This window comes from Antennarius striatus, chromosome 16, assembly GCF_040054535.1.
Source record: "Antennarius striatus isolate MH-2024 chromosome 16, ASM4005453v1, whole genome shotgun sequence".
Lineage (NCBI taxonomy): Eukaryota > Metazoa > Chordata > Actinopteri > Lophiiformes > Antennariidae > Antennarius > Antennarius striatus.
In genome coordinates, this window is record NC_090791.1 from 746,978 (window position 1) to 762,500 (window position 15,523).

General features: G+C 46.9%; 3 protein-coding genes, 1 long non-coding RNA gene and 1 other non-coding gene across 8 annotated transcripts; 3 read left to right on the top strand and 2 right to left on the bottom strand.

The window, feature by feature from the left end:
- Positions 1-150: 150 nt before the first annotated feature.
- Positions 151-12,357, bottom strand: tsen54 (TSEN54 tRNA splicing endonuclease subunit). 4 transcript variants are annotated; one of them, XM_068337686.1, is made up of 11 exons: positions 12,138-12,357; positions 4,091-4,249; positions 3,277-3,340; positions 3,117-3,200; positions 2,936-3,034; positions 2,792-2,844; positions 1,909-2,458; positions 1,559-1,839; positions 1,012-1,125; positions 595-807; positions 151-289 (listed from the first exon to the last, which is right to left on the bottom strand). In XM_068337686.1, exons 1-10 carry the CDS (start codon positions 12,227-12,229, stop codon positions 609-611), a joined length of 1,695 nt encoding a protein of 564 aa, XP_068193787.1. In that variant the 5' UTR covers positions 12,230-12,357; the 3' UTR covers positions 151-289; positions 595-608. The 4 variants fall into 4 exon arrangements, with proteins under 4 accessions (XP_068193787.1, XP_068193789.1, XP_068193790.1 ...); XM_068337688.1 differs by lacking the exon at positions 151-289 and having other exon boundaries at positions 608-807; positions 1,559-1,619; positions 1,710-1,839; XM_068337689.1 differs by lacking the exons at positions 151-289; positions 12,138-12,357 and adding an exon at positions 5,096-5,288 and having other exon boundaries at positions 608-807; positions 1,559-1,619; positions 1,710-1,839.
- On the top strand, positions 5,978-7,067 carry LOC137610205 (C-reactive protein-like). The gene is made up of 4 exons (XM_068337694.1): positions 5,978-6,023; positions 6,114-6,184; positions 6,280-6,487; positions 6,588-7,067. Exons 2-4 carry the CDS (start codon positions 6,130-6,132, stop codon positions 6,991-6,993), a joined length of 669 nt encoding a protein of 222 aa, XP_068193795.1. The 5' UTR covers positions 5,978-6,023; positions 6,114-6,129; the 3' UTR covers positions 6,994-7,067.
- On the top strand, positions 8,527-10,692 carry LOC137610206 (C-reactive protein-like). The gene is made up of 4 exons (XM_068337695.1): positions 8,527-8,556; positions 8,647-8,717; positions 8,813-9,020; positions 10,213-10,692. The coding sequence occupies exons 2-4, from the start codon at positions 8,663-8,665 to the stop codon at positions 10,616-10,618; spliced, it is 669 nt and encodes a 222-aa protein (XP_068193796.1). The 5' UTR covers positions 8,527-8,556; positions 8,647-8,662; the 3' UTR covers positions 10,619-10,692.
- trnat-cgu (transfer RNA threonine (anticodon CGU)) lies at positions 11,860-11,931 on the bottom strand. Its single transcript has one exon. It is a non-coding gene; the product is annotated as a tRNA-Thr (tRNA).
- On the top strand, positions 12,304-13,673 carry LOC137610207 (uncharacterized). The gene is made up of 2 exons (XR_011038436.1): positions 12,304-12,442; positions 13,081-13,673. It is a non-coding gene; the product is annotated as an uncharacterized lncRNA (long non-coding RNA).
- The last annotated feature ends 1,850 nt before the right edge of the window (positions 13,674-15,523 follow it).

Genomic DNA, 15,523 nt, shown 5'->3' on the forward strand with positions numbered 1-15,523 from the left:
TGTCCCGCAGCAGCTGAAGCTAAAGTCAACACTCTGGAGCGATACCGTGGGGGGGGCGCGTCAGCCGCACCTGCGCTCCAGGAAAACAAACGCCACAGGAAACGGTTCGGCGTGATGGGAGGAAGTCCTCCAGTTCCCCGTGGGCGTCCCGTCAGGACACGCCTGACCTCTGGTGACCTTTACCTGAACTTAACCCCCCCGGTTCATTCTCTGATTCCTTCTTCTGGTCTTTCTGTTCAAACAGGAGTTGTTTCCACTCACACCCGCGGGTCGGGAGGGGAACACGGTCCTGTGAACCAGAACGCGGGTCAATATTGACCCACAGGAATAATAAAACAGAAGAAGAAAGACGTGATGACAAAGCAGAAGGTCAACAGACCAGAGGCCACGCCCCCTGACCTTTAATAACCTGACATCTGATCCAGAGAGTCTGCATTGCTAAACAAAAAAACCTTTAATTAGTACAAAAACACGTTTTCATTAAAACCAACCGACCCCCCCATCAGAACACGGGGCGACAAACGCGTTCCGTCACCAAACGATCTTCCAAAAGTCACAACACCGCCACCCCCCCGGACGAACGACAAGACGAACCATCGTCCTTAATGTCAGACGCCGTCCGACCCATAATCCTTAGCGGTCCCAGTTCCGTCCGGAGGGGGGAACACGTCTCTGGGCAGCTGGAACTCCTTGAAGGTGTAGAAGGACACGTCTCCGCGGTCGACCACAGCGAACGCCAGCGGGACGTCGCCGCTCCGGTGGGTCAGCTGCTTCATCGCCCGCAGGTCCGGGACGGGCCCGTCAAAGCTGGGGGTCAGAGAGGAAGTGGTCATGACATCACTTCCTGCGCCTGCATCCCTCATCGACGGCGGTTTAATTAATCACAGACGGAGCGTCAGCGTCTCACGTCAGCTGATCAGCAGGTGAAAGCCGAGCTTCAACAAACAGTGTGTGTGTGTGTGTGTGTGTGTGGTGTGTGTGTGTGTGTGTGGTGTGTGTGTGTGCGCGTACCTGCACACACACATGCGGGTGTAGGGTTTCCCTGGGTTGCTCTTCTTGAAGTCGGACACCGAATCCGGCTGGTAAACATCGAAACAGATCCTCCATTCATCCGACGCCTGAATGCTGGACGGACAAAAGATCATCATCACCACCATCATCACCATCACCACCATCATCATCATCACCACCATCATCATCATCACCATCATCACAACCACCATCATCATCACCACCATCATCATCATCACCACCATCATCATCATCATCATCACCATCATCACCACCACCATCATCATCATCACCATCATCACCATCATCACCACCACCATCATCATCATCACCATCATCATCATCATCATCATCACCATCAACATCACCATCATCACCATCATCATCAACATCATCACCATCATCATCATCACCATCATCATCATCATCACCACCATCATCATCATCATCATCACCACCATCATCATCATCATCATCACCATCTTCATCACCACCATCATCATCACCACCATCATCTGGTGAACACACGGGACGCACGAGGAGGTACCTGGTCGCCCCCTCCAGCAGGTGTGTGGGCTTCACCACGCTGATCTTCTCCAGCAGCTCCCCTGGAACACAGACGGACGTAAGAGGCATCCAGGAACCGGGTCCCGCCTGGAACTGGACTCCACCCGGGCCCGGGTCCCACCTGGTCTCACCTGTGGGGAGGGGTTGACTCGGGTCATATAGGGGGGTGACAATCCGGTTCCACAGGTGCGCTGGTCGGGCCTTCTTCCGCCGCCGCGCCATAACGGCCCGGTACTCCGCCCAGCTTCTGCACTTCCAGACCTTCAACAGAACCCGTTAGCGTTAGCGTCCCGTTAGCATTGGCGGTTTTGGCGGGCTCCGCCCACACACCTCTTGGTTGTTCTTGAGGCCCTTCAGGGGGCACCTCTTCATCTTGTTCCACTCCTTCTTGGACAGCCCCACCTGCCGCTGGTTGACGCTCCCCCTCCAGCGAGCCACGAGGCACACCCCCACCACCACGCCCCGGGGGAGCAGGGCGGGGTCTGGGCGGGGCAGCCTGGCGGACGCTGGTGTCCTGCAGCCCACGTCGGGGAACGGGGTGGTGTTGAAGTTCCAGCTGCGGACACGGGGGCTGGCCCGGTGCACTGATTGGCTGACGGGGACGTCCGGCGTCCACCATGACCTGCCTCCGCCCGCCCCCCCAGCTGCAGGGGGGGCCTCTGAGGACGAACCCGGGTGCAGCTCCGGAGGGCGTTCACCCTCCTCATCTTCACATCGGCCTTCCTCCTCCGTCCTATCAGCTGTGGCTCCTCCTCCTCCTTCAGCGCGACTGCTGGGCGGGGTGGGGGGGCTGGCGCTGCGCTTCCTCTTCAGCCCGCCCCCTGCTCGGTCACGTGACGGCGGGAGGTTGAGCTGCCTCTCATAGGGCGTCGGCTCCAGACTGGAAGAGGAACGTAGTTGTTTATTCACAAATAAATGATCCGACCATCAAAAGCCTTCCTGTCCGTGGTTTCAGTTTATAAAAGTAAACAACTGTTTACATGTCTGAGGCGCCACGGAAGCTAACATGTTAGCTAACATGTTAGCTAACAACGAGGTCATGATGAGCATTGCCGAGGCTCAGCATGACCTCGTTGAAATAGTGGCCCCGGCTCCATCTAGTGGATGGATAATGCAACTACAGCCACTAAAGGTTTTATTCTATGCGCCTTATAATCCATTGAGCCTTAGAGTGAAACATACTGTAGGTGTGTTTGTGTCAGGATCCCGTTACCTGGGATCGAACCTGCGCACCACGTAGCCGAGCCTCTTCAGATGTCCGAACACCTGCGTGAAGCAGACAGCCGTTCAGGTGCAGCAGCCGTTCAGGTGCAGCAGCCGTTCAGGTGAGCAGCCGTTCAGGTGAGCAGCCTCCTACCTGGTACTGCTGCAGGCTCACGCCGCCGCCCGACAGGAAGTTCTCATAGCCGTCCTGGATGGACAGGGGCAGCTCCTGGTAGAACACCTGCAGGTTCCCCTGATGATGACATCATCATCATCATCATCATCATGGCCTCACACTGGGTCTGCGTCAGCAGAGGCAGGAGACACACACTCACACACTCCATCAGGTAGAGCGCCTCCTCAGGCAGCAGTCTCTGCTTGCCGTCAGCAGAGAAGCCCATCGTCTGCCAGAACTTTCCCTGTGTGGAATCACAAGGTCAAAACCAGCTGACCTGGGGGGCGGGGCTAGCACTCAGATTGGTGATGGAGACTCACGGCTGGAGACTGAAGCTCCACGATCTGTTCACTCGGAATCCACGTGGCCTTCACCAGGTTCCCTCTGCAACCACAGCAAACAGACGGGGTTCACCTCAGGACGCTTCCTGCTCAGGACGCTTCCTGCTCAGGACGCTTCCTGCTCAGGACGCTTCCTGCTCAGGACGCTTCCTGCTCAGGACGCTTCCTGCTCAGGACGCTTCCTGCTCAGGTTTGTGGGTTAGGGTTACAGTTAGGGTTAGGGTTGGGGCTAGGTTTAGGGGTTAGGCTTAGGTTTAGGGGTTAGGGTTGGGGCTAGGTTTAGGGGTTAGGTTTAGGGGTTAGGGTTAGGTTTAGGGGTTAGGGTTGGGGCTAGGTTTAGGGGTTAGGTTTAGGGGTTAGGCTTAGGTTTAGGGGTTAGGGTTGGGGTTAGGTTTAGGGGTTGGGGTGGCGTTCTGCTGGGGTTCATGTTGGTACACGGGTCAGAGAAACAGGGTCAGGTCAGGTAATAAAGTTGTGAGTCCTCATGAAACTGGACTCTGATCGGAACGCTCAGGTGGTTACACAACTGGCGTGAGCGTCTGGATTGGTCCTGGCTCCTCCGGCGCTCCAAATCAGTGTCATTGCACCTCAGAATAAACACACCTCTGGGAGGCGGGGTCAATGACATCCTATCCAAAATCACATCACATTGATTTGATATAGATTTTTCTTTGCACGTCTTTCACTCATTTAAACAAAAAATAAAAGTCTACATTTTTACAGTTTGTAAAGCATTCATACCTAATCGTTCCACAGCACTGCACACGCCCCCCCCCCATGCGTGTCTACTCACTGGCGCTCCACCCGCTCCTCCGACACCAGGCTCCAGTGCTCCTTCAGGCTCTCCTCCACACGCTGGCGCTGCTCCTCCGAGCCGTCGGGGAAGAACTCCTTCTGGCCTCGGACCGGGATCTTATGGCTCCGGGATCGAGCCTCAAACAGCTCAGAAGGACTGCAGGACAGACGCGTGTTGAACGTGGATTCAAATGAAAAATGAAAAAATGAACTGAAAGATGTTGAATCGTTCAGGTTCCACCCCCACATGAATCAGGTTGAATTTAGAACTGGAGGAGTTGGTGTGAGAGGAAACAATCACCAGCTCAGATTCACGACCACGACCTTTAAAAAGCTTATCAGATAAAGATCTATCAATAACTGTGATAGTTTATTAAAGTTGTAATTGTTTTATATTTCCTTGTTATTAACATTTTAATAATCATCAGCTTTTTAATTCTCCATATAAAGTCTTCATGTTTATATTTGTTGTACAGAAGCGTCCAATGTTGGCTTTAATCGTGATGGAGAACTCTCTGCCTCAGGACACTGAGTCCAGAGACGTTTTTCTTTCATTTACTCTGTTTTCTGAGTCGTTTAACATGACGTGAAACATGAATCTATGTGTTCAAGTTACGTTTAGCATCAGACCGTTAGCACCAGACCGTTAGCACCAGACCGTTAGCATCAGACTGTTAGCACCAGACCGTTAGCACCAGACCGTTAGCACCAGACCGTTAGCACCAGACTGTTAGCACCAGACCGTTAGCATCAGACTGTTAGCACCAGACCGTTAGCACCAGACTGTTAGCACCAGACCGTTAGCATCAGACCGTTAGCACCAGACCGTTAGCATCAGACCGTTAGCACCAGACCGTTAGCATCAGACGCTCTTACTTTGACCATCTTCATCTTCCACTCACACACACTCACACACACACACACACACACACACTCACACACACGAGCCGTCCACCAATCACGGCTCTACGTCGACACGGAGACGGTAACCACACAAACACACCTTAATACTTCATTAAAGAACTCATCCTGGACGTCTGTGTTGTCTGGCTCCGCCATGTTTCCGGAAGCTCGTTGCACATCTCTTCCGGTGCTAGAGCCCGCCTCTTTCAGGAAATAGTTCTACCGACAGCCAGCAGGGGGCGAAACAGCTGACTGTAACTACGTTTTCTCAGTAAAGTTTTTAAATGGCTGTAAAACATGAAGTTTGTTTATTCATTACATTTCATTTCATTCGTCCATTAAATACTGAATCTTTCAGGATGTTTCGTTTTACTTTATACTCGTTTCCATTCATACATTTGGACTTATCACCCAGTGTGAACCAAGACTTGCACAACTTTTCCTCAGACCTCAGTAGGGCTCCGTTAGCCACCGATGGGCCCTACCACACCCCACAAGACGACAGAAAGCTACCCTACAGAGAAATATAGAAATCCAATATGTTTATAAAAAATTGAATGACACAGTTAAATGTATTATTTCCCTGACACACGAGTTACTACATCAGAATGATATAAAAAGATAATTAATGAGTAATTTATAATGCTAAGTTTATTTTTAAATTAGTTGATTTCTTCCCACTCTCTTTAGAAAATGTAAATAATGTAAAATTAGTGTTTTCATGGCCACTTTACACACAACTGTCAATGCAACCAGAACAGATCATTCTTTAAAGGTCGATCACCTTCCTCCTCTATTTATGTTATTTTTAGTCTGCTTTACCCCACTGAATGTTGATGGAGAATGTTTAGAGAATGTCACAATTTTTATTTACTCAGCTATATTTTGTCTAATCTGGACACGAACATAAATCTACTGTCCAAATAGTGCAACATCATATGTACATATTACACAACAATGATTCTAAGACCTTTGGGTTGCATATAAAAGTGTGTTCTAGTCTGCAGAAGTTCTGTTGCAGCAACACGGTAGGCATACAGCTCTCATTGTTTTTCTGTCTAAATTTATTGTGTGACATGTGAAAATGTGTGCTGAAGAGAATGTCAAACTTCATGCAGGTTCTCCCAGGACAAAATGAGACTCTCAGCCATCGGTTTCCTCATCGCCACCTCCATGGTGATGACCACAGGTGACTGAATGCAGATCAGTGTCTTTATGTGAATGTCTGACAGCATCTAAGTCATATGTGGTCTTTGATCTGTGATCTCTGTCCTTGTTTGTCAGGTGGTGTCACCATCAAGTCGCTGGTGTTCCCAGCTGAGACCAGTAACAGTTATGTTGAACTGGTCCCTCAGAAGCCCCTGAACATGAGGGCGTTCACTCTTTGCATGCGACTGGCCACTGAGCTCACCGGCGAGCGTGAGATCATCCTGTTTGCGTACCGGACTGGAAACTACGACGAGCTGAACGTGTGGCGTGAACTGGACGGCAGGTAGAACCGCTGACGTTAAATACTCTCCACAGAATAAAGATGGTCTAGAACTCTTCCTTTACCTTGACAGAATTGAAGTGACTTTTACTTGTGTGTCCAGACTGTCTTTCTACCTGAGTGGAGCAGGTGTGATGTTCCAAGTCCCTGAGATCAGTGCCCTCCACACCCACCTGTGTGTCACCTGGGACTCCAGCTCAGGTGCTGCTGGCGTCTACATGGACGGGAAGAAGAGCGTGACCAAAATTTACAAGAAGGGTCACACAATTCGTCCCGGAGGCAAAGTCATCCTTGGACAAGATCCAGATTCTTACTTGGGTGATTTTGACGCTAAGCAGAGTTTTGTTGGGGAGATCTTTGACGTCAACATGTGGGACTATGTCCTCCCAGAGAACACCGTCCGAGACTTAGTCTCTGGGAAGAGAGTTCCCAGAGGAAATGTTTTTGACTGGGAAACAACACAGATTAAACTGAACGGGAATGTGGAGGTCATCGACCACCAGCTGTAACCGTGACTCTTCCTCAGGGCTGGAGTTATCATTTTGTCAAGTCATGCAATAAAGGAAGGAAACAAGCAACGTCACACCTGTGTCTGTCACTCCAACATCACACCTGTGTCTGTCACTCCAACATCACACCTGTGTCTGTCACTCCAACATCACACCTGTGTCTGTCACTCCAACATCACACCTGTGTCTGTCACTCCAACATCACACCTGTGTCTGTCACTCCAACAGAATATCGACGTAAACAAGAAAAATCAACCCAACAGATGAAATGCTTACAATCATGGAAAGTTAAACCTTATTGAAATTATATATTATAACAGTAGGAACAAAGTAGGGTGGCATCAGAAAATCCCTTATAAATAACCACAATCTCTATTGACATATAAAACTACCTCAGAAGTTTCATGGTGGTCCAATGAGAGATTTATGTGTTTTGTAACAGTCTAAAATATGACGTAGAAAAAGGTGGTAAAAGATCGTGAAGATGCACATTTGTTCAAAAGCAAACCTATATTTACACGATAGCAGAGGAGTAAGTCCTCCCTGTGTACGCTCTATTAATTAATGCCATCTTACATGTAGATGTGAATGCGTCACTGCCACCTACTGTAGCGGATGTGCTATTACACTTCATTCAGGTATGTCAGTGAAAAAGCAAACGGTAGTTTCACCATGCACATTTTTTGTTATAACCCGTGCCCCCTAATGCATCTCATCGCGACCCCTTGGAGGGTGCGCCCCACTATTTGAGAATCACTGGTCCATATTTGGCTTGGGAGACCGGGAGGTGGCTGTAGCTCATCAGTGCTGGCCACAGTATTCAGTGTGGACTGGCACCAACACCAACCTTATTGTTGCAGGCAGAATCAGTGTAAGCACCAGAACCTTGCAGCACCTTTAGATGAAAATCAGGCAGGCAGCGTTGGCTTTCAACGTTAAAAGACATGGCGTACAGTGGATCATCAACATCGACAGCTAACTGACTGTTTAGTTGATGATCTTATATAGTGGTGGACAGTTCTGTGAAGTGTTCTCTTCTTCTCCTCAAGGTTTAAATTATAAGGAGCAAAAGTGTACCGTAATCCAATCTGAATCAAACAATGAAGTGAATATGATTGTATGTTTTTATTCTTATTTATCGATGTTATGTACTTTTAACCATTTTCTAGTGATCTTAGAGTCCAGTTTTTGTGGCAGACAGATGTTCAGTCGAGTGAAATAACATAAACTTGGTTTCCAGGACGTGATACTGCTGATGATGTCTTCTTGCTGAATCTCTAAAGTTACTGATAAAGTCTCTAAACAGGCTCTAGACATGTGACTTGGTGCAACCACAACAGATCACTGCTTAAAGGTCGATCACCTTCCTCCACTCCAGTGAAGTTTGATGGAGAATGTCACAACTTTTATTTACTCAGCTATATACTGTCTATACTGGAATTTGACATAACTGCCCAAATAGTGCAACCCCATATGTACATATTACACAACAACGATTCTAAGACCTTTGGGTTGCATATAAAAGTGTGTTCTAGTCTGCAGAAGTTCTGTTGCAGCAACACGGTAGGCATACAGCTCTCATTGTTTTTCTGTCTAAATTTATTGTGTGACATGTGAAAATGTGTGCTGAAGAGAATGTCAAACTTCATGCAGGTTCTCCCAGGACAAAATGAGACTCTCAGCCATCGGTTTCCTCATCGCCACCTCCATGGTGATGACCACAGGTGACTGAATGCAGATCAGTGTCTTTATGTGAATGTCTGACAGCATCTAAGTCATATGTGGTCTTTGATCTGTGATCTCTGTCCTTGTTTGTCAGGTGGTGTCACCATCAAGTCGCTGGTGTTCCCAGCTGAGACCAGTAACAGTTATGTTGAACTGGTCCCTCAGAAGCCCCTGAACATGAGGGCGTTCACTCTTTGCATGCGACTGGCCACTGAGCTCACCGGCGAGCGTGAGATCATCCTGTTCGCGTACCGGACTGGAGACTACGACGAGCTGAACGTGTGGCGTGAACTGGACGGCAGGTAGAACCACTGACGCTCTAGGACAGACCTATACTGCTACTGCTAATACAACACATTACTACCTGTACAAGCAGTCCTCAACATACGAACACAATCGGTTAAGAGAGGTTGTTCATAAGCTGAATTGTTAGTAAGTCGTTATTTATTAAATTTCAATCTATAATCACCATTTCAGGTCATTTAAATGTCATTACTACTCCAAATACTAAAGTACTATTCCCTAAAACTGACCAGAAACAATTAGAGGACATTAAAACACCACATAATAAATAAAATAAAGGTTCAGTTCATTTGGAGTTCAGTCCATGTGATTATGGGTCGGATTTTTTTAAAAAATACTTCATTTCACTGAACTTTACGTCTGTCCACCACAAATACTGGACTCTAAAATTATTACAAAATCACTAAAAGATCATAATATCATATTGCTGCACAATAAAGCAGAATAAAAACATGTACTGTAATCATATTAAAATACGTACGTATAGTTCTAATATCTACCATTAAGAGTCACTCGTGAATCATGTGATTGCTCTAATCCAGATTACTTCATGGTAAACTTAAATCCTGATAATTTAATCTTTGAGGAGAAGAAGAAGAAAAACACTTCAAGGAACTCTCCACCAGTTTTGAAGATCATCAACAACAACAGTGAGAGTCCCTGTTGGTGATCCACTGTAGCTACTGTAGCATGTAGCATGTAGCTTACCTTTAGAGAGAAGGAAGAGGAGGGAGGAGTTATTGTGGGTCAGAGTCAGACTTGTCATCAGTGAGGTGTTCACCACTACCACTGTCTTCACTAGCTGCTGCTTTATCATCCATGATGAACGGTAAAGTATCCACGGTGGGAAGCCTGGCGCTCTGGGATGCTAACAGAGACAACAACAAACAACAACAAGTGGAAAGGGGGGGGGTGTTGGAACTGCATGAACGCAGTGCTGCTGCCTCCGTGGGGGGTGTGGCAGAAAGGGGAACTGCAGGACGATAGTCGGAAACGGTGAAGCGTGCTTGTATCTAACAATGTTTGTAAGTTGAATGATCGTATGTTGAGGACTACCAGTACTAGTCACTGACTCTCCACAGAATGAAGATGGTCTAGAACTCGTCCTCTACCTTGACAGACTTTCTGTTTTGATTTGGTGCTGCATGAATGGAACTGAAGTGACTTGATAACTTCTACCTGTGTGTCCAGACTGTCTTTCTACCTGAGTGGAGCTGCTGTGATGTTCCAAGTCCCTGAGATCAGTGCCCTCCACACCCACCTGTGTGTCACCTGGGACTCCAGCTCAGGTGCTGCTGGCATCTACATGGACGGGAAGAAGAGCGTGACCAAAATTTACAAGAAGGGTCACACAATTCGTCCCGGAGGCAAAGTCATCCTTGGACAAGATCCAGATTCTTACTTGGGTGATTTTGACGCTAAGCAGAGTTTTGTTGGGGAGATCTTTGACGTCAACATGTGGGACTATGTCCTCCCAGAGAACACCGTCCGAGACTTAGTCTCTGGGAAGAGAGTTCCCAGAGGAAATGTTTTTGACTGGGAAACAACACAGTTAAAAATGAACGGGAATGTGGAGGTCATCGACCACCAGCTGTAACCGTGACCCTTCCTCAGGGCTGGAGTTATCATTTTGTCAAGTCATGCAATAAAGGAAGGAAACAAGCAACGTCACACCTGTGTCTGTCACTCCAACATCACACCTGTGTCTGTCACTCCAACATCACACCTGTGTCTGTCACTCCAACATCACACCTGTGTCTGACACACCAACATCACACCTGTGTCTGTCACTCCAACATCACACCTGTGTCTGTCACTCCAACATCACACCTGTGTCTGACACACCAACATCACACCTGTGTCTGTCACTCCAACATCACACCTGTGTCTGTCACTCCAACATCACACCTGTGTCTGTCACTCCAACATCACACCTGTGTCTGTCGCTCCAACGTCACACCTGTGTCTGTCACTCCAACATCACACCTGTGTCTGTCACTCCAACGTCACACCTGTGTCTGTCAATCCAACGTCACACCTGTGTCTGTCACTCCAACATCACACCTGTGTCTGTCAATCCAACGTCACACCTGTGTCTGTCGCTCCAACATCACACCTGTGTCTGCCGCTCCAACATCACACCTGTGTCTGCCGCTCCAACATCACACCTGTGTCTGCCGCTCCAACATCACACCTGTGTCTGTCACTCCAACATCACACCTGTGTCTGTCACTCCAACGTCACACCTGTGTCTGTCGCTCCAACATCACACCTGTGTCTGTCACTCCAACGTCACACCTGTGTCTGTCGCTCCAACATCACACCTGTGTCTGTCGCTCCAACATCACACCTGTGTCTGTCGCTCCAACATCACACCTGTGTCTGTCGCTCCAACAGAATATCAACGTAAACAAGAAAAATCAACCCAACAGATGAAATGCTTACAATCATGGAAGGTTGAAATTATATGAGGGTATAATTCTTCCAAAAAAATCTTAAAGTTCTGTCCAGTTCTTGTGTAACCTTGTTAACTGACAATGGAACAAACCAACCTCCAGAGGCTGGTGTAAATCCTCACTGCGCATGTTCTATTATTTCCAGTTTGCGCCACATTCGATGTCGATGTGAACGCGCCACTGCCACCTACTGTAGGGGATATGCAACTAGACTTTATTCTGGTTCTGTACTGTATGTCAGTGAAAAACCAAATATGATTTCACCTTGTACATTGACCGGAGTCTCACGGTAAAATTACGTACGTACATGTTTGTCGCGTACTTGATTTACTTATTTATTGTACGTTCACACAAGAAAAACTGGGGGTTGTCAAGGGGTCGTAGGCACGGACGGGGTTCGAACCCGCGATCTTCGGTTTACGAGACCGACGCCTTACCACTTGGCCACCGCGCCTGGCAATACAAATCCGCCGTATTATCATTATTTGTAGATAAGTACATGTATAAGTACACGTTAACCTGCTTTAACCCGCTCCCCGTCGTTCGGTAACACTGAACGCTTCTTGATTGGCGGAAATTCTCGCAAGGATTCGTTCTTCTCCGTCCGCCTCGACAGCGGACACAATTACCGAATAAATTACCAAAACAAGTTAAACACACCTGGTGCAACAGAACTGTGAATGCAGGCGAACATCCGGGTTTTGTTGGTGGTTACAGGTTCTAGTCCCCTGGTTTATCGAGCCTCTTTCCATTTCGATGTCAATTAAGGAAATGCGTTAGAATCCGGATGAAGTTTGGTCCACGATGGACGCCGTAGAGCCAGTGGCTCAAACCCGGAAGTAGCCACAAGTAGCTAAACGTGGGGACACGTCTCCGTTATCCGCGGACGCCCCGACATGACGTGACAGTTGTTCCGTCATTCAGCTCATGACGCGGTGGTTGGTGTCCTCTGCAGGTTTAACGCTGTAAGTAAAGAACGGGAGGTAATAGTGTTCGATTACCGGAAACAGATCAGCCAAGCTAGCAGGTCAGAAGCTAACCCTCCGTTAGCCCGGAGCTCCTCCTGATGACCTGTTAGCCGAGTCAGGGCTTACAGTCATGTTACACCGAATACTTATCAGTGTATTAGCTTTATATTAGTTAATAACTTGGTAAGCTCATTCCAAGTAGGCGTGCTACGAAGTCGTTATGTACTAATGACGTCATGCACCGAAACTATGGGGTGAGTTCAACCCTCACGGCCAAATAATCCCGTAGTGTCTTCCGCTATAAGGCGCACCTACAAGCCTGACATTTTCTCAATTTCTTATAATCCAATGCTCCTTGTATATGAAGAAAGTTTAAAAATAGACCATTGAATCCAGTGCGCCTTATAATCCAGTGTACTTTATGATTTTTTAAAAAAAAGGCCATTCATTGAAGGTGCGCCTTATAATCCAGTGCTCCTTATAGTCTGGAAAATACAGTATTCAATGTTTCCGTCTTTGCACAATGTTTCATGAAGAAACTGAAGCTGACAAAGAAGCAGAGGTGGTGACCCCCCCCCCCCCCCGACGTGATGGAGTCCAGCTGATTCTGTGACTGTGATGTGATCTCGTTCCAGACGTGGACACGAGCTGATCTCCTTCCCAGCATGCCGCTGGTGGTGGACGCGGCGTGGGTGCTGTGGAGCATCGGGGCGGGTGTCTACGACTACTTCCACACCAGCGCCATGGAGGAGAGGATCCACACGCTGGAGAACCTCCTGTCCATCCACCAGTTTGTGATCGCGGGCCTGTCGGCGGGCCTCGTCCTCATCGTCACGTACATCCTCTGGAGGAAACACTGAACATGAGCCCGCGGGGGTGTCGGCTGGGAGCCTGTTGGAATCAGTCACTGCAACACTGGAGGACAATGAGGGTCAAAGGTCAGAAGCACTGGAGGACAGCCCGAGATGCTGTACAAATACAGAAGCAGCGTCTCAGAGCAACGTTGCACTTTAAAGAGCTTTAAATTATCATCCATTAATTAAAAAACTGTTTACAACGAGGGCAGAGATGTTTGATCAGTTTCTGTAAAGGCTGTGAACTCTGATGCCACATGATCTTAAGAAAAAGACCTCCATGTCAGCAGTTTAACTCGTTCTGAACTAATTATCATATTTCTTTGTAATATTTGTGTGTGCATTGCTGTTTGTTTTTTAAACCATTGATCTGAGATACTGATGTGATTATCTTACGTCCTCACATGATTTAATTATCTCCAGATAAAAGGTGGTGTCATCCTGGTTATCTAATTTATTTACATTCATAGGACAACCAAAAAACCTGAATTCAGCCATTTTGTACTCCAGGCCATGTTGAGGGGGAATTTCCTTTCATCCATAAACTATTTTTGTAGCTTCCCATCAGAACAGCGTTGCAGGTGGGCTGTTGGTGTGAATGCATGAATGTGTTCTCCACCCGTGCTCCTGGTCCGTGTTCTCCACCCGTGCTCCTGGTCCGTGTTCTCCACCCGTGCTCCTGGTCCGTGTTCTGCGGTGCTGCAGGGACACATCGGCTGGCTAAGGGGGCTGAATGGAGATCAGCCAGTTCTGACTTGCAGTCAGTTTAACGGTGGGAGGAGTTCTCACATTCAAAGTGGAGATCTAAAGAGTTCTGCTGCTGTGAACTGAAGGACATTTAATAAAACACTGTTGAGAAGTTCAAACTGTAGGAAATGAATTCCTCCTTCATGGTTTGTTTCACTGATCAGATGTAAGATGGAGGTTATTTTATTTCATGAGTCTCGTCACAAGACTTGAATTAATCTATCAACTGTTCAGATGTTCTACTGTGTCTTCCTGTGATAGCCAATTGTGTGTCTGCTTCTAAAGGGAATATGATGAATAAATCATAATTAAAATGTACTTTGTGTGGCTTTTGTGTCATAATTGAGCTGAAGGGTATTTCAACACAGCACTGATCTGCAAATTTTCTTGTGTTTCTCAGGAAGTTGTCAGACTCACATAAATGTCACCACACCTGTTATTTTTTAATGAAACCTTCTGTAAGTTTAAATGTACAACCATTAAGACACATTTAAATTAAATTAAACCAGTGTAGATAATGCACAACGCAAAGAAAGTCCACTCGATTATGGCTAATAAATGATTTTCTCTATGTTCAAAGAGTCGTGAAAGCTGTGCTGTTCCGGCTTAATGTCAAGATAAAACACAAAAAGGGAACTTTGTCACATGATTCAAAAAATGAGCAGAAAATACAAAGGAACTGTGCTGCAAATTCTGAACATGTCTGATTTAATTTGCTTTCCCTGTCAAGGGCCGAGTAGATCAGAGGGAGGATACCACTCTGCATTCTGGTTGTGTTCTTTAGCGCTATTTTTGTGCTCATTATGTTTTGGGGTCAGTGATAGTCATGTGCAAACTGTTGGCTGTAATCTACAACGTTATCTGGAAAGATTATTATGACACTGCGAGATCATCCCTTTTTACAGGTCGAATCCATTTTCATCAACAAATACACATTATTTTATTATATATTTAAGGTTGGACGTTAATTAATATTTAAATATAGTTTACATATTTAGGTATTAACAGTATACTGTTCTGTCTTTAGATATAAAGAAAAAATCTGAAAATGCCATCAAACTAACCTTATTGAACTTTATGTAATTTTTTTTCTTAGGGAGCATTGTAAATCAATCACTTTAATACAGACTTATTCATTCTTAACAATCTTTTTAGTCATTTTATACATATCGGGCTCGTCGTGCTGCAGGCGGCAAAGCGCCTTGGCTTTCACCTCCGGCTTCCAGTTCGTACGAAACCCGACAATATTCCCACCAATGAGAGCACGGTATTATACATACAAGAACGGTGATTGGATAGAGCTGTTAGAAGGCGGGATCTTTCAACCCAACTCACAGCGGACTCTTCAGCCCACGTAGTCAAGATCTCGACGTTGGGCCACAAAAAGGAACCGCCTGTGGGTTCCTCCTTCAAAATAATGGCACGGACATCATCAAGCTGCAATTGTCGAATAATAAGCATGTTATATAGCTATATT